Source organism: Macaca mulatta, chromosome 17 (genome assembly GCF_049350105.2).
Source record: "Macaca mulatta isolate MMU2019108-1 chromosome 17, T2T-MMU8v2.0, whole genome shotgun sequence".
NCBI classification, from domain to species: Eukaryota; Metazoa; Chordata; class Mammalia; order Primates; family Cercopithecidae; genus Macaca; species Macaca mulatta.
In genome coordinates, this window is record NC_133422.1 from 22,136,589 (window position 1) to 22,163,269 (window position 26,681).

The 26,681-nt window shown below is 41.4% G+C and overlaps 1 protein-coding gene across 24 annotated transcripts in view; it reads right to left on the bottom strand.

Moving 5' to 3' along the window:
- Positions 1 to 26,681, bottom strand: part of EPSTI1 (epithelial stromal interaction 1) — a 306,029-nt gene that overhangs the window by 112,505 nt on the left and 166,843 nt on the right. For 22 of the 24 annotated variants that reach the window (XM_077974437.1, XM_077974436.1, XM_077974430.1 and 19 more), the window contains one exon: positions 17,251 to 17,341. In XM_077974437.1, coding sequence (XP_077830563.1) covers positions 17,251 to 17,341 — 91 coding nt within the window. Of the gene's footprint in view, positions 1 to 12,818; positions 15,712 to 17,250; positions 17,342 to 26,681 lie in introns of those variants that run through there. The other 2 variants (XM_077974434.1, XM_077974423.1) reach the window with 1 other exon arrangement.

Sequence of the window (26,681 nt, forward strand, 5' to 3'; positions counted from 1 at the left end):
AATACGTGCTTATGAACAATTACTGCTTGGATTTGATATAGCCAATCTATTGATGTAGGAATTTGGAGCAACAGAGTCATTTTTAGTAAAGAAATTGAGCTGAGTAAAGGTGAAATTCAAGATTCTATAGCATGTATGAAATGAAATGATCCATTTTAAAGACAAGATATAACTATGCTACCATAGATACACTTTCATTTAAGACAAACCATTTCATTTAGAACAGTTAAGAATACGTTAAAGCTAGGGAATTAAAGTCAGATAAAAATCTCTTAACAAAATATCAACTGTTTCATCCATAAAGAACAGCAAAGCCTTTTTTTAAAAAGCAAAAACCCACTCCACTTCTTTTGTGATTGTTTAAAACTCATGCTAATTTCAGTAAATGTAAGGATGACTATAGTCAGCAGTTAGAAAATGAGAAAATGAATGATTTAAGATGCAGACTGTATTAAAAAAAAATCTGATCTCTGTAGAAATTATCAGTGCCAACAAAGATCTATGGGGTGAAAAACACATTTAAAGTTGGTGCAGAACAGAGATATAGGGAATTTTTATATGAAGAAAAAGATAAATCAATTAAAGCAGGAACCATGCTGTTTATTGTGATAAATCATATTAATATAACTCTTCTGAACAAGATATTCAACTGAAGAGAGGAGATATATAAATAAATCGGGATTTTAATTCACTGCTTTTGCTTTTGGATGCCAGAAGACAATGCCACACATTTAGGGCTGTGTCTACACAACCGCAAACAAACGCTTTGCCAGGAAGCACCATGTGTGGCACTGTTGATGAGCGCGCCCACAGCAGGTCCCAAAGAATAACAGATTTTCAAAGAGGAGGAAAGATGGAGATCAGAGCTTTGCTCAGAATGACATTCTAACGATTCTCAGTAACAGCAAAAGGATTCAGTTTCATAAAATCAGTCAAGCCAGTTTTATATTTTTTTATTCTAGCTCATTCACCAGACATTTATTGAGTGCTGATGAGCAGGCAGGTCCTATGGAAGGCATTGCAGATTTTGTGTGGAATGAAATGCCTCTGCTTAGGTTGTCATTGCTGTTTACCTTGTAATATTGTGGCCCAGACTACCTGACCGTGGGCTGTGACTGATTGCAAGCTGACCTTTTCCACCAATGCTGGGAAGCTATGGCTGTAGATGATAGGATCTGCTCCTGTGTGAGTACTGATGAGGTGGTTCTCTTGAGACCTTCTACGTTTGCAGGACTCGATCTGGTAGGAGAGAAAAATGAAGTCCTAACAAGCTGCAGGGGACCCTACCTACAAATCCTTCTTCTGCCCTAACATAGGTCATTGTGGTTCTATAGGTGTGAAGGTGGTTTGTTTTGTATTGTTTTGTTTCTAAATCAGAACTAAGTATCTGGCTGGGCACAGTGGCTCACGCCTGTAATCCCAGCACTTTAGGAGGCCAAGGCTGGTGGATCACTTGAGCCCAAGAGTTCAAGATCAGCCCAGCCAACATAGCAAAACCCTATCCCTATTAAAAATACAAAAATTATCTGGGCGTGGTGGTGCACACCTGTAATCCCAGCTACTCGGGAGGCTGAGGTGGGAGGATCACCTGAACCTGAGAGGCAGAGTATGCAGTGAGCTGAGACTGTACCACTCCACTCCAGCCTGGGCAACAGAGTGAGACTGTCTCCAAAAAAAAAAAAAAAAAAAAAGAACTAAGTATCATATGATCGTACAAATGCAACCTGATCAGAAGTATAAGTTCTACCTTTTCTCCTCATGCTTGTTCTTAGTTAGGGTACTTAGTGCAATAGTTAAGAAAACAATCTGAAATCTGATTATCTAGGCTGAATTCTAAATGCAGTAAATGCTGTATTTAATAGCTATGTGATTGCATGAAAGTGATTCCGCCTCTGTGCCTCAGTTTCTCATCTGTAAAATGGGGATAATTATAGTTTCTACTTTGTAGAGCTTTGGGAGGATAAGCACACAATACCTGATATTGTACACATCCATTAATGCTAGCTAACTAATTAATCTTAGTTTTAAAAGTGTAAAAATTGTGATAACAGAATAACTGATACTCAGTATGTTCAGTGTTTCACCATTTTGCATGGCACTTTTTAATGTATTATGTATGATCAAAAGGTAAGGCCTGGATAAAGAAAATGTGGTACATATACACCATGGAATACTATATAGCCATTAAAAAGAATTAAGTCATGTCTTTTGCAGTGACATGACTGCAGCTGGAGGCCATTATCCTAAGCAAATTAACACAGGAACAGAAAACCAAATACTGCATGTTCTCACTTATAAGTGGGAGCTAAACATTGGGTACACATGGACATAAAGATGGGAACAACAGACACTGAGGATTCCTAGAGGGGAGATGGATGGAGAGTAGGAGGGGGACAAGGGTTGAAAAGCTAACTATTGAATACTATACTCATTATTTGGGTGACGGGATCAATTGTACTCTAAACCATCACACAATATACTCATGTAACAAACCTGGACATGTACCCCTTGAATCTAAAATAAAAGTTAAAATTATATATTTTTTAAAAGGTAAGTGTGGTCAAATGACTTCATAGAAGACAGTTTTCCAGAAAACGTTTGTAATGGCTGACAGTAAGTAAAGCTCCTCATCTCCTCTTTCCAACCCTTTTTTATTGTGGAAATTGCATTACTAAAGAGCAACAAGACTGACTGAAAAAGTGAGGGGCAGGGGAGATCCAAACTGGAAACTACTCAAATGTCCATAAATAATAAAATGAATAAGTAGTTGGGATTTATTCAAACAGTGAAATTTAACACAGCAATGAAAATGAATGGAAAATGAATGCATCATAGCACACCACACCATGGATAAATTCTAAAAACATAAGATTGAATAAAAGAAATCAGACACAAAAGATATATATTCAATGATGCCATTTAGAGAAAGTTCAAAAAGTCAGTATTTAGGCGTGCATAGTGATGATCATAAAAGTGAGTCATGATTACTGTGGCATGGAGGAACTGATGATGGGAAGAGACATGTGGGTGTGGCGGGAGATATTTCTGGAATTCTGCCAAAATCATATTTCTTGGTCTGTATGATAGCTACCTGAGTATTTGCACATAACAATTTTTAATGCTGTGTATTTACACTTTGATCATTTTCTTTTCATGTATTGTAGTTTACAAAAAGTCTTTAATTCCAGATGTAAGTTTATAATTTTTAAAATGAGAATAAACAGTTTGTGAGGAAAGGTATCAGAAATCTAAGCTAGAAGCAAGTGGAGTAAATCTCTTTGTTATATCCATATGCCCCATTTTTCCACATATTTCTCTGTATGTCTTCAACTCAATTCCCAACATCTTCCAATCATAAAAGGTTGAAGGATAATTATAAATAAATGGAGATTACTGCAACAAGCACTAAGGATATTCTCACAGTGTACATGAGGGATCTGATTCTGCTTAGATGGAAAGAACAAAACCTGGATAGTAGAGATGATGAATCATGTTGTTGAGAGATGCTCTTTTTTGAGGAGAAAAGTGATGAACATATGTTCTAATTTAGATAATCTGCTCCTCTTCTATTTCAGACTCTAAGTTTACCCAGCTAACCTTTTTACAGAAACAGGAAAAAGTGCTGGATAATAATGATTCAGTACCGGTCCACTCTCATGTTCCAGATAATGGCTCATAGCAATAGTTATTCTACGATCCATTTGTAACATTTTAAACAAGAAAAGTTATTCTGGCCTAAAACTAGTGACTTTGAAAATATCTGCCCTGTAATGTTGATCTTCTTCAGATAAACAATTTAAATGTATAAATATAAAGAAATAGAGTTAAGCAAAATCCATAAGATGAGAGAATACAACTGTCCTCTTTAAGACAACGGTCTGTAAGACTATATTGTTTTCTTGATATTGCCATGCTGGGAACCAGAAGGTTATATGGATTCCACCTGGTTCTGTTCTCCCTCTGTCACAACACCCTGGAAGGGTTATTGACCTAGGCACTTTATGAAGATGAATGAATTGAGAATGACTGAATCCACATAAAACTGATCTGGTACAACCTTGCTTTAGTTTGACCCTTTTGAGAGCCCAAGATAAAGTCCAATGAAACGTTTTATTTTGTATGAGGATATTGTTGGAGAATTTTCTCGCCACATCACGTTGGAAAGTCTCAGTACCAAGACCAACTGGCTTCCCCTAAATAACTGATGTTTGTCCTACAGATACAGTGATTCAAGCAACTGCCTCATTTTTTGCACTGGCTATAAGGAATTTTAGTGCAAAATCTGAAGTCTGTTATAAGCATAGGCAGACTTTGGTTTGATTTTATATCTTATAACCATATTTTGATTTTCCCTGGACTTCTGTATTTGCTCATTTTGATTGTTTAAGTTGCATTTTCCAGAATGTAATGGAGTGTAAGTAATTACATTTCCCTACCCCCAAACTGAAGCGTCTTAGTTGATTAGGTCTGTAGTTCTAGTCTCCCAAGGAACTGACAACTACATGACAGACTCCACCTGAATTTTGCATAAGCATATTAAATACATATCAAATTCCCAAAACCTAGTTTTTCTGCGTCCTCTACTCTGTCTTGATAAGTGCCACCATGCACTTGGTTACTCAAGTCAGTATTCTGGGTGTCATTCTTGATTTTTCTTCTCCCTTTATAATTTGCAAGAGTTTATATCACCTCAAACTCCCAAAAATCTCTTGAATCAATTTTTTAAATTTCCCTGCTGATAGGGTTTGGCTCTGTGTCCCCACCCAAATCTTATGTTGAATTGTAATTCTCAATGTTGGGGGAGGGACTTGATGGGAGGTGATTACATCATGGCAGTGGTTTCCCCCTTGCTGTTCTCGTGATAGTGAGTGAATTCTCACAAGACCGGGTTGTTAGAAAGTGTGTAGCACTTCCCCCTTCACTCTCTCTCTCCTGCCACCATGTGAAGACATGCCTGCTTCCCCTTTGCCCTTCCACCATGATTAAGTTTCCTAAGGCCTCCCTAGCCATGCCTCCTGTACAGCCTGTAGAACTGTGAGTCAATTAAACCTATTTTCTTTACAAATTTCTTTATAATTTCTTTATAAATTACCCAGTCTCAGGTAGCTCTTTATAGCAGTGTGAGAATGGACTAATATACCTGCCTATTGCTGGCCACTAGTTTCAGCCCCCTGCCCTCTTTCTCCTAAACACATGCTAACCCTCAATGGCATCCCCGCTCTAGTCTTCCTCCCCTTCCATCCATGGCACACACTCCTTCAGGAGGCATCTCTCTAACACTCAGATGTGAAACCATTACTGCCTGATTGAATGTTTTCTCAATAATCCTCATTATCTACAATAAAAAACAAAATTCTTTAGAATGATCATAAATGACCTTTATAGTCTGAACTCCTAGGCCTTCACCTCTGCTCCTTGAAAGCTTGTGGTGCTAGAAACATGCCAAACTCTTTAATTTTCACACACATGCCATTTCTTCCCCTTAAATTTCTTTCCTGCTTGGTCACCAAGGGCTACTTCCATTTGTCTTCAGGTCCCTGCATACCTTATCTCTGAGAAGCATTCCCTGACACTCAGGCAAGCTTTGGCATACCTTCCCTCATGTTCCTAGAGATTCTGGCCCATACGTCTACTGTAGAAATTACCGGGGTGCTTTGAATTTACTTCCTTGTATATTTCCTTTCTAGACAATAACCTCCGTGTTTTCAGGTACTATGTCTCACTTTTCTATCTCAGGGCCTAGCATAGAATGCAACCTCAGTTAAATAAATTGATAAGTAAATAGTAGATGGTAGGTTTATATTAGATGGGGACAGATACTAGATTCAGAAGCAATAGACTAAAGCAGGGGGCAGCAAACTAAGGCCCACAGGTCAAATCTGAACCACTGCCTGTTTTCATAAATAACACTTTCTTGGAAAATAACCATGCCTATTTGCTTACATATTGTTTACGCTGCCTTTGTAATTCAATGGCAAACTTGAATATATTTGACAGAGATTTCATGGCTCACAAATGCTGAAATATTCATTATTTGTCCCTTCACAGAAAATGTTGACTCACCCCTGAACTGAAGACATACTTATGAGCTAGAGTCATGGACCTCAGAGTGTGTCCTGCTCTAGTACAATGTCAATTACACTAAGTATACAGATTTACTCTATAAGCTTTCTTTTTCTACTGCCTTGCTCCCCCATAAAACCAACACACACACACCCCTCTGCAATCTGAACCCAGGTTAGCTTTCAAACTCCCTGCAGCCAACTCAAGCTTATTGAGATTTAGGCTCTTTTGTTTATCTAACTATAAGTGCAGAGGCTGCTAATTGTTCCTCCGTTTAGTCTTCCCTGATTTCTTTTAGTAATGTACTCCCCTGAGTTTTGCCTGGCACTGAACTGCCCACCCAGAGAATATCCTGCCCCGCCTCCCTTGCAAATAGGTTTCACCATCTGAGGATGTTCAGGCAAACAGAATGTCAACAGAGTGATGTGTGCAATTCAGAGTTTCTGCCCTTAAAAGAAGACTGTGCTCTACTTCCTCTCTCCTCCTTCTTTGGGTTGGAATATGGATGTGGAGGGGATGACCAACTCTGATCATACAGACAAGGACAATGCCTTCAAGAGCAACAAGATAGAAGAAACCTGGGCACCTTTTTCAATCTCATAGCGCACTCTTAACCTCCTGGACTACCCTCAACCCAGATGTTTTTGTAAGAGAAATAAAGCTTTCATCTCTTTTATACTACTAGTATTTCAATAATTGTTACAATGGCCAAACCAATACCCTAACTTTTCACTTAACTTCTCTCTCCATGTCTTGTTTTTCCTTTAATACTCAGATGTCCTCTCCCCGTATCTGACCTCAGCAGAGCTCTACTTTTTATCTTATCTCAAGTTAGAAAGCTACGCAGAAGTTTCACTTTCAACCACTCTTTCTAAACTCTCTTTCCTCGAAATCTCACCCTTCCTTAAAGCCCTCATCTTTCCAGTCCCTCCCCTTTTCTTTCCACCTCTATTATTTCTTCTGTTCCAAAAAATAAGGAAAGAAAAGGAAATTTCCAGCCCTTCTGATGCAGTTATTCATACTTTTCTGCTTTTCTTTCCTCATTGCCCCAATGAGGAACTGAGCTGGCAAGGACACAATCCTTCTTAGAGGATGTAAGAAGGGGAAAAGCAAAGTCAGAAAAGACTTACTCCTCTTTAATGGTAAAGAGAAGATGGCCATACATACTAACAGCTATAAATTTTTGGAAGTGTGACCATGGCAGAAGTTAAGAATTTGAAATGTGATGAACCTAATACAAAAATGCCATTAGATTGTTATGAAGGCCACTGAGTATTAGGTAAGTGGTGTTTTAGGGAAAGTATGCAGAAAGCAGTAGATTGAATTGGATGGTTTTTGGCTGGAAGCCAGAAAGCCATTTAGGAGGTAAGTAAGTCCTGTTCTAGGATGACGCAGTGGAAATAGAAAATAGGGAAACATACCCACTAGATATTTAAAAGAATAAAAGAGAGTTTTGATGGCAGATTGGATAGGGAAGCTCCATAATTGTCGTCCTTTCTAACAAGAATATTTTCCTCAATATTTGGTCATCTAAGTCCTTTGGTACTGAAGAGGGTATAAGGAATTTAAAGGAGGGAATAAAATAAGTGAATGTATTTCCAGAGCACTGCACAGTAAAATATATGCAAATGAAATCACAAGTATGCAAATGAGTAAACCTGGATGAAATGCCACTTCTTACATAAAATGGTTAACATGCTTTCCAAAGGGCATGTCAGGTACATGCTGGTGAATCTAATTCTGTTCTAGCATTAATAGCTTCAGGTTTGGGACCTCGATGAACAATTTAAGTTTAGCCTACTTTTAATTTCTTTGCACAATCCCCTCTAAGTTCTGCATGACATCCAGCCTTCAATGATTATTAAATATATCTAATGAAACTGAACTAACTAGCATTATGCAAATTATCCCTAATCTTTTGTCTCTCTGGAAGCATTGTTCATGAACCTCAGTGGAGTTAAGATTGGAATCCTCACAATGAAAACCAAAAAAAATTTCTTTTTTACTCTACTTCTGGAAAGCAAAAGTTCTACTTGCAGACAAAAGCAATGTGGTTGGTGGATAGGTGATGGTTCTGCATCCGAAGACCTCGGATATGTCTGGTGCTACCCAACTGCCAGCCATATATAATCCAAATATCACCATGCCCATGTGATGGCTAATTTTAGATGTCAATTTGACTGGATTAAGGAATACCGAGAGAACCGGTAAAGCATTATTTTGGGGTGGGTCTATGAGGCTGTTTCCAGAGGCAATTAGTGTGTGAGCCTGAGTGGACTAAGTGGGGAAAGATCTGCCTTCAAGGTAGTCAGGCTGAGGGCCCAGGGAGAATTACAAAGGAGAGAAAAGGATTTCCCTTCGCTTTCTCCTGGAACTGGGACGTGTACATTCTTCTCTTCCTGACATCAAGACTTCAGGCTCTATGGCCTTGGGAATCCAGGACTTACACAGTTGTCCCCCTCCCCACCTTTGCTTTCTCAGCTTCTCAGGTCTGTGAAGTCAGCCTGAGAATTACACCACTGGCCTCCACAGTTCTGAGGATTTTGAACATGGACTGACCATGCTATCGGCATCCCAGCGTCTCCAGCTTGCTGATGGCTTGCCATGGGACTTCTCAGCCTCCATGATTATGTGAGCCAGTTCCCCTAATAAATCCCCTCTCATGTGTCTCTCTATATATCCTATTGGTTCTGTCTCTTTGTAGAATGCTAATACACCCATGTGCCCAGGGCTTCTGAAAAGCCAAAACACTGCAAGCATTCCCACTCTTATCTCTTTCTTTCCCTTCTGAAGAAATTTCAAAAGTCTTCATATATTCATAATACAAAGTTAAACTTTAAAACCCTTTTCAGACATCTATCTCTTGGTTTAGACTTTGACAGGGAGGAGTCAAAGTCTCTTCTCTGTCCCACTCACTTCCCCCCACACATTCATACCTACAGGCAGCCTGCCGTTTCCTGCTAGTAACTCTCTCTTGCAGACACAGCCCCTTCATGGCTATTCTGGAATCTGTCCATTACCTCGACTCTGCACACCAGCTGCAGTGAGGAGAGAGTCTCTTCATCTTTCCACATTGATCATCTTTGAATCTCTAATCTTCTCCTGAGTCTTCCTTTCAGTATCTATGAATTGGGGATGCTACCTGCCTAGTCTACTCCATGATTGTTCTGAAGGCTCCATGTCACATTAGAGGCAAAAGTACTTTTAAATATGTTAAATTATTTTAAACGCAAGTCATTATTTTTAAGTCAGGTGTGGTTTTTTTTGTTTTTTGTTTTCACACTCCATGAACTTCTCTCAGGGCGAAAAAATGTTTTAAGTTCTCCCATCTTGGAGCTCTGCCTGACCTCTGTGTCTCCCTCAAGCAATATCCCTCTTTTTTTTTCCCTTCTGAGTCAAGCTTTTGGGAAGCATTGTTAGCATTCATTAGCTCTTCTTCCTAACTATCAGTTCATGCCCCACTGCTCCACTGCACTTCCTGTGCTTCTGCTAAGGACATCACTAGCTGGCAACCAATCCAAACTGTTGTGCCCACCCCCCTTCCTTCCTTTGATTCCATCTCTCAGAGACGGTCTCCTCTTACCTCTCCATCATATTCTTTCCCAGTGTCCTCTTCACTCAGGCCCTTTAAACGTCTGCATGACGCTGGGGTGTTCCTAATGATTGCACTAGGTACCAGCTCATCTTGAGCACCTACCATGCATCAGACACTTCACCTTCCCCATCTCACCCTCACAACAATCCTGTAAGATTGGTATCTTCTCTTCATCTTACAGATGAAGACACAGAGGCTCCAGGAGAACACGAGTGCTGGCCAAGACCACACACCCCATAAATCACGAAGCTACAATCCACACCCTGGGCTTCACTCTCCAGAGCCCGGCTGCCTCCCTCCTCTCTTCAGGCGTCGAGTCTGTAGCTTGGTTTTGTCATTTATTTGCTGAGCTCAAATCCTGGATTACTTAACCTCTCTAACTGCCCATTTCCTCATCTGGAAAATGAGGCTAATGATAACACAGACCTTTTAAGTTGTTGTGAGGATCACTAGATAATGTTTATAAACTACTCAGCAGAATGGCTAGTGCAGAGTAAGCCTCAATCAATGTTATTACTACTTTTTATTATGTTTGGTAGCGTTGTCTTTTCTCTGTATACACCCGCTCTTTGGTCAGGCTCACCTACACACACAACTCCCAGCAGCACCTACATGTGAGAAAGTCCCACCCTCCATAGCCAGCCCAGACTTCTCTACTGAGTGCTAGGTCCATATTCCCAGTCACTGGCTAGATTTCCTCCCCTTTGATATCCCATGCACACCTCAAATGTGACAAAACTCACGGCAGATCTCACCTGCCTCCTCCTCTAAATCTACCTCTTCTCTGACTGCCCTACGCTTGTGACTGGCAGGTCCCCCTGAGTCATAAACTTGGGCTTTGTCCTTCACTCCCATGACTCCCTGGTTTCACTGTTTCGGCAACATTTGATCAGTTACTTAATCCTTCCTCCTAAACATCTCTCTGAGTCATCCACCCTCTCCTGGATATTGCCTTTGTCACTGCTGAGTCTGTCTTGATTTAAATTTTTGATATTTTACTAAAAAAATTTTTTTGATATTTTGTTCATCATGTATTTGTGCACACATTTTTATTTCTAAAAATATTGCATTAAAATAGTATTTAATATTAACAACTTGGGGTTTTGGCACTTCCTTAAATTTTACATCAGAGATGAGTACCTCACTTGCCTTAACTTAGTCTTGGCCCTGTTGCCAATTTTTCTCCCAATACAATCTCCTATAGTATCCTGTCAGTATTGTATTTCTAAAACATAAGTAGCTCATGACACACCTTTGTTTCAATGCATTCAGTGTCTCCAGAGCTTTGCAATTCCACACCACCTCCACCCCTCCCCATGGACCCTCTGATCCAGTAACAGGAATCCATGTCTTTCTCTTAAGGTGGTCCCACTTTTACATCACTGTGCCTTTGGAAACAACAATAGACTTCGGATAGTGATCTTTTGACTATCCTTTAGTTATCTGGGATGGTTGGAAACTGGTTATCCTGGCAAATAGCTCAATGCTTAGACTTTTACTGATAAAATCTAAATTTCAACTATACTGTACCAAAATCCATCTGAAACTTATGAAACATCTCTGTGGTCTTCCATATATAATACATTCATGACTTAAAATGCTCTTTATGACTCAGCCTCATCATGCTAAGCCTCAGTTATGGTACTTTTCTATAATCCCATGATGTCAACCTCAGGAGCCATTGAGATTTGTAAGCTGGTGCTATGGTCTAAATGTTTGTGTCCTTCCCAAAATTCATATGTTGAAATCCTCAACCCCCAAGCGATGGTATTAGGAGTAGGGCTTTGGGGGAGGTGATGAGATTATAAGCCCTCATGAGTGGGATTATTGTCCTTATAAAAGAGGTCCAGTGGAGTTCATTCACCCCCTTTCACTATGTGAGGACACAGTTAGAAGGCGCCATCAGTGAACCAGGTCTTTAACAGATGCTGAATGTGCTGGTAGCTTCATCTTAAACTTCCCAGCCCCCAGAACTGTGAGCAATACATTTCTGTTTTAAAAGCTACCCAGTTTATGGTGTTTTTTTTACAGCAGCCTGAACTGGCTAAGATAGTCAGCTTGCCCCTAAACTCAATGTTCACATACAATTCATTCTTTTTCTTGTTTGGTTGCATTCTTCCAGAGTATCTTCTTGTTCCTTCTGATCTCTGCTCCCTGCTGTCACTGGTTCTGCTTTTTATTCTTCATCCCCAATTGCTTGGCCTCATTCCATTTTCTTTGTCCACATAATTCCAGCCTTAACCTTGCTCTTTGTCACTGTCTCCACTGTCTGTGCCATCCCAGTACTTCTCTTTGTGGGTGCTGACAGGGCTTAATAATAAAGTAGCCAGGTGCGGTGGCTCATGCCTGTAATCCCAGCACTTTCGGAGGTCGAGGTGGGTGGATCACTTGAGGTCAGGAGTTCGAGACCAGGCCAGTCAACATGGTGAAACCCTGTCTCTACTAAAAATTCAAAAATTAGCCAGGCGTGGTTGTGCATGCCTGTAATCCCAACTACTGAGGAGGTTGAAGCATGAGAATTGCTTGAACCCAGGAGGCGGAGGTTGCAGTGAGCAGAAATCATGCCACTGCACTTATGCCTGGGTGACAGAGCAAGACTGTCTTGCTCCATTTAAAAAATAAATAAAAAACAAAAATTATAACGTTTGCCAGCCTATGACTGTGCTATCTTTTGCTCTGCTAACTGATTCACCCATTTTATTATTCAATTGCTGTATTCTTGTCTCGTCTCATCTCCTTTTACTTCTGTATGTGCCATTGTTCTGATTAGTTAAGAGGTGCTGAACAGATAACTAATTATGGCAGTGTGAGCCACAGGATAATTCTCAAGTGATCTCTGCTGTAGCACCTCTCCACATAGGGCATCACGGGCAAGGTTAAGATGGAATTCTAACCTCGCATATCTGAGGACCTGACTCAGTTCTTATTCTCTATCCCTGTGCTCACAGAAAATGCCAATCGTAAGCTATTTGGGTGGGGTTCGTTGGAGAGACATGGAAAAGTACCCTGGGCAGCTGAAGTGTCTGTTGAATCTTACCCACATTTGAACAAATTCACTCTAACTTGACTTGGTTCCCCTTTAAAATGAGAGAAAACAAGGACTTAGACTGCCAATTGCCCCCTGAAATTACTGTTGGGTGCGCTAAAGAGCTCCACGGAATGACAGTTACTTTTTATTATCAAGAGTTTACTTGTAATTGTAAAGTATAGAGAATATACATAAATGCCAATGAATGAAGTATGGAAACACTAATACATTTAAAAATCCAACAGGCTCCTCAAACAACGGGGCCCAAGACAGAAACTGCTCAGAGAAAGATTTTCAAATAGATCTTTTTCTAGTGACTCAGATATTTGAGAAAAATTGGCATAAAGTAGAATCTGGAATCTTCTGTTTGCTTATTTTTCTGGCTATTATATCCTCCCTAAAAATAAACAAATAAATAAAGCGGGGGTCAGAGGAGGTACAGTACTTTTTGGATACTAAGTTCGGATAAGGCTTTTGCTTGTTTCCATAGCACTCCCTATCCCTACTTTCTGTATCCTTGGAAAGAAATGTGGAATAATGAAAACAGCAAAAGGCTTGGAAGCCAGGTAGACCCAGGTGTGATCTCAGCCCCACCCTTCATTCTCTGGGTGGCCTTGGGCAGGTCAAACTCTGTGAGCCAAAGGGTCACGAAAGTACCCTTCCTGGAATTCCTTTGAGGTATCAATGAGGGAGCACACAGTGAGTGGCGGTTCCCTTCCTATCCCCTGCTCTGGGCCAGGGACCAGGACCTGATGTCAGGGTCTTTACCCAGCACTGTACCTACACTTGCTCTCCAAAATGGGACTAGGGTGAAATTTCTTGACAGTCTGAAAATAATGGCCCAGGGAACGAAGCAAATGCCAAGAGCTGAGCCTTAGGGAATGACTAGTAGGCCCAGATTCTTGGGATGACTTCCTTCAAAGACTTCATTTGTTAACACCTTCCTTCCCTTCTTGTTAGTTTCAGTGGGAAGTAGGATTGGGGTGATTTGGAGAAGCAGTAGGGAATTTAGTTAGGGGAGACTCCTGGGTACCTGTGGGGACATAAAGAGGGATCGGTGTGGGATGGCAGGTGGAGGCCACGAGAGGCGGGCATAAATGCTACATGAAGGAGTTTGTTGTGGTTTGGTGGAAGAGGAGGAGGCGTGCATGTGAGGAGGGGTGGCCGTGAGCCTGGAGCTGTCCTACAGGGCAGTTTCTCTCACTCTGCTGTGTGTGTATGTGGCGGGCAGCTTTGACCCCCACTGCTCTTAAGTGTTTCTGAATGCTAGGAGTGGGAACAAACCTGCAAGGCTGATTGGATGTCTAGAAACACATATGTAAAGAGAAGTGTATACATGAAAACCAAAAATCCCTGGGGCTTTGAATCCTCCTAGAGCTCCTGGCCACCTTCTTCAGGACTGCAACTGACTGTGAAGTGCTTGACTTTGTCCTTCTTGCAGGTGATCTGGGCTAAGTAGTGAGATCCAGCTGGCCAGGAAGGAAGGCATGCATCTCCCCAGGCCTGTGGCTCTCCTTGTACTGACCTTGCTGCTTCCTGGGCTAAGCAGCTGCAGTGAGGGTCTGTTGCCCTGAAGCAGTTACGTCATTTATTAATCCAAATTCTGAAAGACAATATGGTGCTGAAATACTTTTTTTTTTAAAAGTCATAGTTCCATTGTCTTAGTCAAAGCAGGATTATTACATGATTATTTTCAATCAAATATATTTGTTTTAGACAGAGGGTCTTGCTCTGTCACCCAGGCTGGAGTGCAGAGGCATGATTATAGCTCACTGCAGTCTCCAACTCCTGGGCTCAAGTTATCCTCCTCCCTCAGCCTCCTGAGTAGCTGGGACTACAGACACCTGCCACCATACCCAGCTAACTGTCTTTTCAGTGTTTTTAGGGACAGGGTCTCACTATGATGTCCAGACTGGTCTTGAACTCCTGGCCTCAAATGATCCTCCCACCTCAGCCCTAAACTCATTTTTTTAATTAGCAATTTCAGGTATAACAAATTTGGAATAAAATGAATAGTGATGAAACCCCCAATATTCTAGATTGTGAGACTTTCCTCCTGTTGTAATTGGACCACATTTAAGGACTAAATTGGAAGGAAGGAGCAAGAGGAGTCCTTGACAAAACTGCAGTTAAGCTCTCTTTGAAGAAATCACACAGTATGGCTCTGTCTGAACATGCTCTGTGTCTACCCTTTTTCAAAGGCAAGATGGCCACGTTGAGACCAGTCAGACCATGAATAATGGCCTAAGCCCTATGCCACCAGGATGGAGAGGTATGAGCAGTACAGTGAACAGGCTTCGTCAGCAAAGGCTGATTCAACGCACCTCTCTCTGGATTCAATGGCATTCTTTCTGGAGGTTAGCCCATTTCTGTAAGTCAGCTCCATCCAAGTTTGATTGTCCTTCTTTGAATCTCTTCCAACAGCTTGATGTCCTTGCGGTTGAATAGCTGAAAACTTCACATAGCACAGCATTCCACACAAAACACCTTTAGAAATTTCTAGTTGAGAAGAACTTGGGCAAAGTCAAATCTCTCCATTTGATTTTGTTTGTGTTCCTCTCTTGGATTTGTCTTGGGCATGTTACTGTCCAAATAACTGCTATCATCATCATTGACATGCGAAAATGACATGCGCATCCATGTGAAGAGACCACCAAACAGGCTTTGTGTGAGCAATAAAGCTTTTTAACCACCTGGGGGCAGGCAGGCTGAGTCTGAAAAGACAGTCAGCGAAGGGAGATAAGGGTGGGGCTGTTTTATAGGATTTGGGTAGGTAAAGGAAAATTACAGTCAAAGGGGGGTTGTTCTCTGGCGGGCAGGAGCAGGGGTCACAAGGTGCTCAGTGTGGGAGCTTTTTGAGCCAGGATGAGCCAGGAAAACGAATTTCACAAGATAATGTCATCGCTTAAGGCAAGGACCGGCCATTTTCACTTCTTTTGTGGTGGAATGTCATCAGTTAGGCGGGGCAGGGTATTTGCACTTCTTTTGTGATTCTTCAGTTACTTCAGGCCATCTGGGCGTATACCTGCAAGTCACAGGGGATGTGATGGCTTGGCTTGGGCTCAGAGGCCTGACAATTATCATCATCAACAACAGTTTTAAGAATTATAATAGCAGTAAAGTTGACTTATCATTTTTGAGACTGGAAGTTTTGTTACCTGATATGGTTTGACCCTGTGTCCCCACCCAAATCACATGTCAAATTGTAATCCCAGTGTTGGAGGAGGAGCCTGGTGGGAGGTGACTGGATCATGGGGGCGGACTTCCCCTTTGCTGTTCTCATGATAATGAGTGAGTTCTCATGAGATCTGGCTTTTTGAAATGTGCAGCACCTCCTCCTGCTCTCTCTTCCTCCTGCTCCTGCCATGTGAGACGTGCTGGCCTTCTGCCATGATTGTAAATTTCTTGAGGCTTCCCCAGCCATGCCTCCTGTACAGCCTGTGGAACTGTGAGTCAATCAAACCTCTTTTCTTTATAAATTACCCAGTCTTGGGTAGTTCTTTATAGCAGCGTGAGAACAGACTAATACATTGCCCAAAACGAATTTTGGAAACAAATCAGCTCATTAAAAAGTGCAAGCACAGCCTCATACTAAGCCACCCGTTCACTGTGTTGCTGGGTTTTTTTTTTCCTCAATTTATTTTTATGAGCCAGCATTCTTTTGTGGATATCAATTGATACTGGACAATCAGGCCTTGTGGTCCCTCCTCTGGACTGGCCCCCTACAGACTTCCACACTCTGTGACACTCAGTGGCCACAGGCCACTGGAAAATTGGATGTGTGACTGAGTCTTTAAGAGGCGGAGTGACTTACTTTAATTCAGTAAGTCAGTATGTTTTAAATGCAGATTTTTCTACAACAGGAAAAAGCTGTTAAATTTCTTGTCTCAGCTCTGTCTACCATTACTTTGGAGGGGCTACAGGTATCAGTGAGAGAAACCAAAGTCAGATAATTCAAACTGGGGCATAAAATGTTCTGCTTGAGTGTCAAGAATGGTTCTTTGGGTGTGGTGAAGGGTTCATGACTACATTTAATTTTCAAAATGTCTTTCTTAAAAATATGCCAAAAAGATACCTAGAAAAACACGTGTCACTGATTGAAATATGTAATGCATTTAAATATACATACATACATATACACACACACACATATATGTTTTCATAATCACGCTAATATCTGCCCTGCTGATACTGATGATGGTCAAATATTTTGGGAGAGAACATCTGGCAGCCTCCGTCTACTCATCTTTTCCTCTACAAAACTCTTCCAATACCCTGTTCTAGCTATGATTAACCTTCCAAACTTATCAAACAGTCAGGTTCTGTCTCCACTCCACACATTGCTCAAATTGCTTCCACTGCCTCAAATATCCCACTCTTCCCGCCTTCTTAACCTGGCTACCTACTCCTAGAGTTTCAGTGATCTCTTCCAGGAAGCCTTCACACATGCACACACGAATACTTGACTAGCAACTCATGCACAGATACTTGCATACTTGACTAGTACCTCATGCTTACTTCTATCAGATTATATTGACTACCGTGTATAGAATGATCTATTTACTTATCTGTCCGCCGCCACACCAGCCATCGGGCATCAGGTTCACCAGGACTGGTGTCTTTATTGCTGCATGTTTCCATTCTTCACACAGCACCTGGAAAATAGGTAAATAAATATTAAGTGAGTGAGTGAATGAATGAATGGGATGAAGGAATGAATTCTTGCTACTGACTGGTGAATAACTGCCACTCGCATCCACCTCCAATTCAACTCTCATGCTGGAATCTGAAATTGAAGGCTGGTGGACAGAGAATTTAGTCTTCCTAGATAAAATGCAGCTACCTGACTTAACCATCCACACTCCATGTGGATGGGATAAAAACACCTAAGTCAGCCGGGTGCGGTGGCTCAAGCCTGTAATCCCAGCACTTTGGGAGGCCGAGACGGGCGGATCACGAGGTCAGGAGATCGAGACCATCCTGGCTAACAAAGTGAAACCCCGTCTGTACTAAAAAATACAAAAAACTAGCTGGGCGAAGTGGCGGGCGCCTGTAGTCCCAGCTACTCGGGAGGCTGAGGCAGGAGAATGGCGTAAACCCGGGAGGCAGAGCTTGCAGTGAGCAGAGATCTGGCTCCAGCCTGGGCAACAGAGCGAGACTCCATCTCAAAAAAACAAAACAAAACAAAACAAAACAAAAAAACACCTAAGTCAGTTTTTCTTGTCCTGGTGATTTTTGTAGCAGTTTGTAGCTCATTTTTATCAAGTCTAGATACAATTTTCTTTCATGTGCTATGCAGTCTTGGTTCCTGTAACACAAACCTCTTTAATCATTAGTCTGTCTGGTAGAATTTGATAGGGGCCATATAAAATGCTTCTCTTCATCTGCTAATAGCAATTTATGGACACTTACTATGAGCAATATACATTGCAAAAGACCAGAAAACTCACCCTCTGGTTATGATTTGGCACTGTAACATGATAGCCTGGAAACTAGTTTGATAGTTTAATCAGTGCTACGTGATCCTTATTTGTGGTTGGCTGCCTCATCAATTTTCATCTGGGAATTAAAATGGACTCTGAGGCAGATATGGCATTAATTATGGGAGGAATTGGTTGCAATATGCCTTGAGGTAAAACCCTTCTGATGGGAATCCAAGATTGAAAGAAAGCCAAATTATAAAAGGATGATTTACTGAAAAAGGCAACTGTATGCATTACCGTCACTGCTTAGCAGAGAAAAAGGAGCTGATAAACCAGAAAGATTGTGGAATGACAGAAAAGTGAGAAAATCTCTAGGTCTAGCTCTCTCAAAAAAAGATTTATTCTTATGCTGAATGCATTATATTTCCCCAGATACATACAACATTTTCCAAAAGTGTGCTTCAATTAATAGGCAAGCAAGCATTAATACTAGTTGGCAGGGTCCCTATTTTCTTCTAGATTGAAATATATTTTACTAAGAACTGAATAGGGAGCGTCTAGGGACACCAAAGTTAAAATTCATTTTACCAGTTATATTATCAGATGTTGTATCAATTTTCTTACTAAAATACCACATTGTTTTCCCTGAAGATTTCAAAAACCTTCTTAGTTAATACCTTATTTTTCCTGTCACTGAATCTTGATAAGGTAAAATACAGAGGCAAAGTCATAATAGAAATGACTATCCCCCATTTAATATGAGAAAACTGAGACATAGGAAGCTTAAGTTAGTGCATTGTTTAAAAGCAACGTATTTTTCTTCATTGGATACAAAACACAGTGAGTTATCAAGGAAAATACCAACTGGGAGTTAACACCCCTTCCCACATCTCACCCAGGAAAAGGTCAGCACTGTATTTTTATGAGTTGCAATGTGTTTACCCATACCCAAACAGAAAGTGAGGAGCTTTCGTGTTGCAGGTAGAGAGTAGCACAATACGGTGGTTAGCAACTGGGTCTGGAGCCAGGCCATGTGCACCCAAATCCTGTTTCTGCTACTTACTAGCTGGGTGACTTTACCCTTGGTCTCTATGCCTCAGTTTTCTCATCTGTATAACTGAGATAGCATAAAAGTACTGGCTGTGATCTTGAAAAGTAAGACAGATCCCTTCTTAAGGGGAGGAGTTGCAGGGACTGTTAGGGACTGTTCGAAGTAGATAAAGCAGATGTTCCTGGACCCCAGGGAAAGTTAAGGGTCCTAAGACCAAGAGTAGATTGGGATTTTGCAGGTTTCCACTAGTAGGAGGACCAAGTAGTACCCAGATGGGAGACGACAGGATACCTGAACCTGGGACTCTGGTTAGGAACCCAGGGGCCTAGAATTCCAGGGGCAGGTTTGTAGTTGATGGAGCAGATGGCCCTGGTGGGGCGTGTCTGAGTTGGTCTGCAGCCCAGCCAAAGCCAGAGGACCAAGCCTTGACTACACACCTGCAGCTAAAGGTGTTTTCATTGTGTATTCCCAACCTTTACACTGTCCCCGGAAAATTCGTAAATAAATGCTGAGTGAGTGCAGCCACTGTGAACCAAGTAGCTGGCATTTTCTCCATTTTTGTTTGTTTGTTTGTTTTGAGACAGAGTTTCACTCTTGTTGCCCAGGCTGGAGTGCAATGACATGATCTCGCTCACTGCAACCTTCGCCTCCCAGGTTCAAGTAACTCTCCTGCCTCAGCCTCCCGAGTAGCTGGGACTACAGGCGTGCACCACCACACCCAGCTAATTTTTGTATTTTTAGTAGAGACAGGGTTTCACCATGTTGGTCAGGCTGGTCTTGAACTCACGACCTCAGGTGATCCGCTCGCCTCGGCTTCCCAAAGTGCTGGGATTACAGGCATGAGCCACCACACCCAGCCCTATTTTTGTGTTTTTAAGCAACACCCCCAGCCCCAAATCTAGAAATCTTGAGAAGACAGAAAAACACAGAAATGACAGAGGATGTATGTCCCACCAACCAAATATGTGGACAGTCAGAAAGATTAAATTTGATTGAGAACAAAAAGGAAAATGTGCTTTTATCTCACTCTACTGTTGGGGACTAAAATCAATACCTGCTGAATCAGTCACAAACATATTGGTAACAAAACCCCTATTGGTAACAGAAAATATGGCAGTTTATTCAATCATGACAGAAAAATCTAGAATTAGACTACCCAGACTGTCAACGATACCATCAAGGTCTTCTTTCTGCTTTGCCATTCTTAGCGTGTAGCTTTTGTCTGCTTTGTTATAAGATGGCAGCTGGTCCCCTAAGTCATTTGCCCAGGGAGGAAGAAGGAACGGGGGGCAGGAAGGAAGGGGTGGTATTTAAATCAGAAAAGCAAACACTTCCCAGAAGCTGTCACTTTATATTTCACTGGCCAGGACTGTGCCACGTGCTCATCTTTCTGATGTGTGATGATGAAGCTATAATTTTCAGCTGGGCACATGGCCATGCTGAACTAAATTAGTGTCTATTAATGAGATTGAGAGGAAATGGACAGACAGAAGGAAAACAGCTAATAGTGTCTGCCACACACATTTTTCCCAACATCTGAAATCTACCTTTATCTATGTAAGAAAATTTGTATCTTGTTTAAAGCAAACCACGTAGATTTTCTTTAAATGACAATTTGATTTTAAAATGGGGCAATTTTACTTAAATAAAGAGTTTACAAAACAGGTGCCTGTAATCCCAGCTACTTGGGAGGTTGAGGCAGGAGAATTGCTTGAACCCAGGAGGCGGAGCTTGCAGTGAACCAAGATCGTGCCACTGCACTCCAGCCTGGGTGACAAGAGCGAGACTTCATTTCAAAAAAAAAAAAAAAATTTGATTTATATAATGTTTTTAATAATGCAAAAACATCTTTAATCTCAAGGAGGCCTAGAGATAATCTAAGCCACTCTTTCAAGGCACAGTTGAGAGACTGAGACCTATAAAAATGTCATACAATTTTCTCAAGTTTCTACAGTTAAGTAGTGGCAGGAAAGAAATTAAAAGTCTTGCAATAATGGATGACAAATTTTCAAGAATATCTTTACATTTTAGACTTTGAGTCTGTAAAATTGGTAAATAATAGCAGTTTTCATGCTGCTGATAAAGACATACCCAAGACTGGGAAAGAAAAGAGGTTTAATGGATTCATGGATCCACATGGCTGGGCAGGACTCACAAACATGGTGGAAGGCAAGGAGGAGCAAGTCCCATCTTACACGTATGGCAGCAGGCAAAGAGAAGAGAGAGCTTGTGCAGGGGAAACTCCTGTTTTTAGAACTATCAGATATCGTGAGACTTATTCACTATCACAAGAACAGCACAGGAAAGACCCAGTCCCATGAGTCAATTACCTCCCACTGGGTCACTCCCACAACATGTGGGAATTCAAGATGAGATTTGGGTGAGGACACAGTCAAACCATATCATTCTGCCCCGGTCCCTCCAAATCTCATGTCCTCACATTTCAAAACCAATCATGCCTTCCCAACAGTCCCCCAAAATCTTAACTCATGTCAGCATTAACTTAAGAGTCTACAATCCAAGCAAGTCCCTTCCACCTATGAGCCTGTAGAATCAAAAGCAAGTTATTTACTTCCTAGATACAATGAGGGTACAGGTATTGGTTAAATACAGCTATTCCAACTGGGAGAAATTGGCCCAAACAAAAGGGCTACAGACCCCATGCAAACGCGAAATCCAGCGGGGCAGTCAAATCATAAAGCTCCAAAATGATCTCTTTTGAGTCCGTGTCTCATGTCCAGGACACACTGATGCAAGAGGTAGGTTTCCATGGTCTTGGGCAGTTCCGGCCCTGTGGTTTTGCAGGGTAGAGCCTCTCTCCCAGCTGCTTTCACAGGCTGGCATTGAGAGTCTGTGGCTTTTCCAGTCACATGGTGCAAGCTGTCAGTGGATCTACCGTTCTGGGGTCTGGAGGACAGTGGCCGTCTTCTCACAGTGCCCACTCCACTAGGCAGTGCCCCAGTAGGGACTCTGTGTGGGGGCTCCGACCCCAGATTTCCCTTCTGCACTGCCCTAGCAGAAGGTCTCCATGAGAGCCCTGCCCCTGCAGCAAACTTTTGCCTGGACATCCAGGCATTTCCATACATCTTCTGAAATCTAGGCAGAGGTTCCCAAACCCCAATTCTTGACTTCTGTGGACTGGCAGGCTTAATATCATGTGGAAGCTGCCAAGGCTTGCACCCCCTGAAACCACAACCCAAGCTCTACATTCGCCCCTTTCAGCCATGGCTCTAGTGGCTGGGACGCAGGGCACCAAGTCCCTAGGCTGCACACAGCATGGGGACCCTGGGCCCGGCCCACAAAACCACTTTTTCCTCCTAGGCCTCTGGGCCTGTGATGGGAGGGGCTGCTGTGAAGACCTCTGATATGCCCTGAGGACATTTTCCCCATCATCTTGGGGATTAACATTATGCACATTTCTGCAGCCAGCTTGAATTTCTTCTCAGAAAATGGAATTTTTTCTATCACATTGTCAGGCTGCAAATTTTCCAAACTTTTATGCTCTACTTCCCTTATAAAACTGAATGCCTTTAACAGTACCCAAGTTGCCTTTTGAATGCTTTACTGCTTAGAAATTTCTTCCACCAGATTCCCTAAATCATCTTTCTCAAGTTCAAAGTTCCACAAATCTCTAGGGCAGGGGGAAAATCCCACCAGTCTCTGCTAAAACATGAGAGGCACCTTTGCTCCAGTTCCCAACAAGTTCCTCATTTCCATCTGAAACCACCTCAGTATGGACTTTATTGTCCATATCACTATCAGCATTTTGGGCAAAGCCATTCAACAAGTCTCTAAGAAGTTCCAAACTTTCCCACATTTTCCTGTCTTCTTCTGAACCCTCCAAACTGTTCCAACCTCTGCCTGTTACCCAGTTCCAAAGTTGCTTCCACATTTTCAGGTATCTACTGGTACCAATTTACTGTATTAGTCCGTTTTCATGCTGCTGATAAAGACATACCCAAGACTGAAAGAAAAAGAGGTTTAATGGACTTACGGTTCCACATGACTGGAGAGGCCTTCCCACAATCATGGTGAAAGGCAAGAAGAAGCAAGTCATGTCTTACATGGATGGCAGCAGGCATAGAGAGACAGCTTATGCAGGAAAACTCCCGTTTTTAAAACTGTCAGATCTCATGAGACTTATTCACTATCACAAGAACAGCACGGGAAAGGCCCAGTCCCATGATTCAATTACCTCCCACTGGGTTCCTCCCACAACATGTAAGAATTGTTGGAGTTACAATTCAAGATGAGATTTGGGTGGAGACAGGGACAGTCTTTAAATGATTAGTTAAATATAATACTAAATGTGATTTATTTTGAATAACTTTGTAAGGATGATTTCAAAAATAAGTACAAAAATAGATAATTCTTTATCAGAACATATGCACGTGATTTTCATTTGAAAGTATAAGGGTAATAAAAAGGGAAGTCTCTTACAAGGGTAAAATACTAACACTGCTGCTTACTAATGACATAATCCATAGGCAAGTTACTCACTCTCTAAGTGTCAATTTTTTCAATTATAAAGAAAGATGAAACTTTGCTATAAGATTTTTGAGGGGGCTAAATTAAGCAGTGTATAGATAGTATATAGCACAGTGCCTGCTATTTAATAGGTTTCCAATAAGTGGTTGTAGATATTGTTGTTATTCTCATGGTGTCATCATCATCATTATCATAAACTTGGGAAAAAACTCAGCCTAGGGTTCTTCATATTTATTATGAGATAAAAAACTGGAATTGTAAGAGTAGATTCAGAAAGGAAAAGAAGATACTGAGAAGGGATTTCAGAACAACTTCCTCTCTGAAGTAAAGAATAGTTAGGGAAGAACAACTGGCCACCTAGAGGTGCCTCGGGTAGCTGAGGATTCTCCCGGGAAGTCTAGGCAGAGAACCTACATTAAACTCTGCTCCTCTCGGGGCCTGGTGAGAGCTATGGAATGACGCACAGAATCCAGAGATTCCTTCTTCTTTATACCAGGGGCTGAGTTTGAGATGTTATGGCTCCCAGAGGTGCCTTAACTGATGGAAGCCTGTGACTCATCTGGGGGAAAGCCATCATCCATTTGCCCATAGATACCCTTCCAATCCCAGTGGAACCAAAAGGAAACTTACAGGTGGGTCACATGGCTCCCAATCTTTATGACCGTGATCAAAAGGGACCTGCAAGTAAAGAGGCTGCCACTCCAAGCTTCAACAGAGAGCTGGTAGTTTTACCCAGTTTGTTTATTGGTGGCTCACAAGAGTAGCAACTGCTGTGCCTTCTACTATTTATCTACTAGTTGTCAGCCCTCTAAAAAAGAAGCTCACAACCTGGCCTGCCTGTTAAGGCAATAATAGTTAAAAATAAATATATATACATATATTTAGGCAAAGAAAATTGCATGTAAGGGACTCAATAGCCAGACAGAAACAGACAAAGGAGACTAGAAATATCAGCTGGTTGCCAATATTGATGGAGAACTGGTAGAAAATAAAGAAAATATTTTAATTAAAAAGTAACAAGAACTTACTTCTCTTTTTGACAATGGCAGGGTAGGCCATTAGAACCAATCTTCCCACTGAAGCAGGAAATATATAATAAATATACACTTGAAATATTCAGAAAACTAATAAAACAATGAGAAATTAAAGAGCAAGATCTAGAGAAAACAGAAAAGCCTGCTAAGTAAGCCAGACATTTAGGGCAGCTTTCTCTCTAGGGGTGTCTGCTGTCATTTAAATATGCAACTGAGAAGACGAGCAGAGTTCTGAGAGCCTTGTGGAATAAACAGACAAATGCTGGAGTCCAAGGATTACCAAAGAAGGAGAAACTTGTGTACTTACAAAAGAAATACACCCTAGGAGTAAGGGTGACCTATGAGTAAACTGAACGTCACAGGGACTGAAGCCCAGCACTGAGTCATCTTATTTCCTGAAATTAAATCAAGGTGGTCTGGGATGTTGGTAATGTCTTCTCTCCTCATCTTTGGCTTCTCAGCCTGAAGCAGTTCTGAGCTGGGAGAAGGTAGAACCTTAAACTTTAAATGAAGTTCAGAATTTGTATTATTAAACTGTCTGCCTCTTCAAATTGCTGGACTTAGACTATCCTTGTGACTTGAAGTGATCGAGGACTTTTTATAATCTAGAAGTTACTGGAAAATCTATTGGACTTAAACAAGCACATTGAGCAGGTTTGAAAGGACCTCAGGAGGAAACATAAAGTTATTTTATGATTGCACCCTGTTGAGTTCATTTCTTGCTATGTGACAGTTACACCTGCCTAGGACACTATGAGCAATAATGAATAAAACAGCCCAGCTTGTTTAAAGGAGTACAAAATGAAGGGGGAAAGTCTTGACTTCCTTACAGTCATCATCGAACAGAGCTCTTTCCTCCATTTCCATTTAAATTGTAAACCCTATCTAGAGGAGGCTCACTTATTTCAGAAAGATTTCCCCAATAGTATATCATCTCTCTCAAAAGAGGGAATCATCCTGTCTCCCAGGAGTCAGATGGCCGATGAAGAGTACGTATTGGTCAAAGTGGTGTCACTACATCAGCCAGGATTGAAGACATCCCTCCAGAGTGGTTAATATAAAAGCAAAATGACTTTACTCCTACTATTGCTGTCTGATATTTATAATTCAGCTACACCTTCCAAGGAGTTACCAGAACCACAAAGCAATAATTCTCTGATCACTGCAATTACTAAGGAGGAGACACTTGATAATTCAGTATCTACAAATATTAAGGAAAGTCAGCTTTGCAGTCATATATCCTAAGCTTGTTAAAGAGTATGCTAACCAAATCATCTGCAAGAGTTGGCATGGCTGTTGGGGGAAATATGTTCATTCTTTCTTTTTTGCAGTTTTTAAAAAGTTTCCAGATTCACTCATTCATTCATTCATTCATTCATTCATTCCCTTTCATGCTTATTCCTCATTCCCATTCCCCTTTCCTCCCTCAATAAGCAACAATTTACTTGGGATGTATTCATTCATTTTTATGTGTTCTAGCAAAGTGTGCACTCTTTTGTGTGACTATATTTTAAATTTCCTTAAATGGTATTGTACTATAGAGTTCGTTCTACTAATTTTAAATTTTCACTTCTTTCACCAAACACTGAATGTGTTATCATCCAGCCTGTTGCTTTAAATGGCTACATAGTAATCCACCATGTGCCTCCATCACTACCAGTAATAAACAACCAGATTCCCTCCAACTTCTCATCAAAGCCCTGTGATGAAAATCTTCCTATAGCCCTTTATGAGCCTGTGGGATAAGTCCTTTGGGATATACACCATAAAGGGGAAATGCTGAGTCGTAAGGTCCGTATGCCTAGGTCGAGAATTATGATCTGACTGAGCAGCTCCACACTGTACTCCAGACCAGCAGCACCTGCCACCCTCCCACAGGCAGTCGACTGGCATTGCCACTGTCCACATCCCATGCATGTTATACAGCTCTCCAACTTTTGTCTGATGTAAAAAGTGATAACTAGTTGTTGTTTTAATCTGCACTTTTAAAATTATGAAT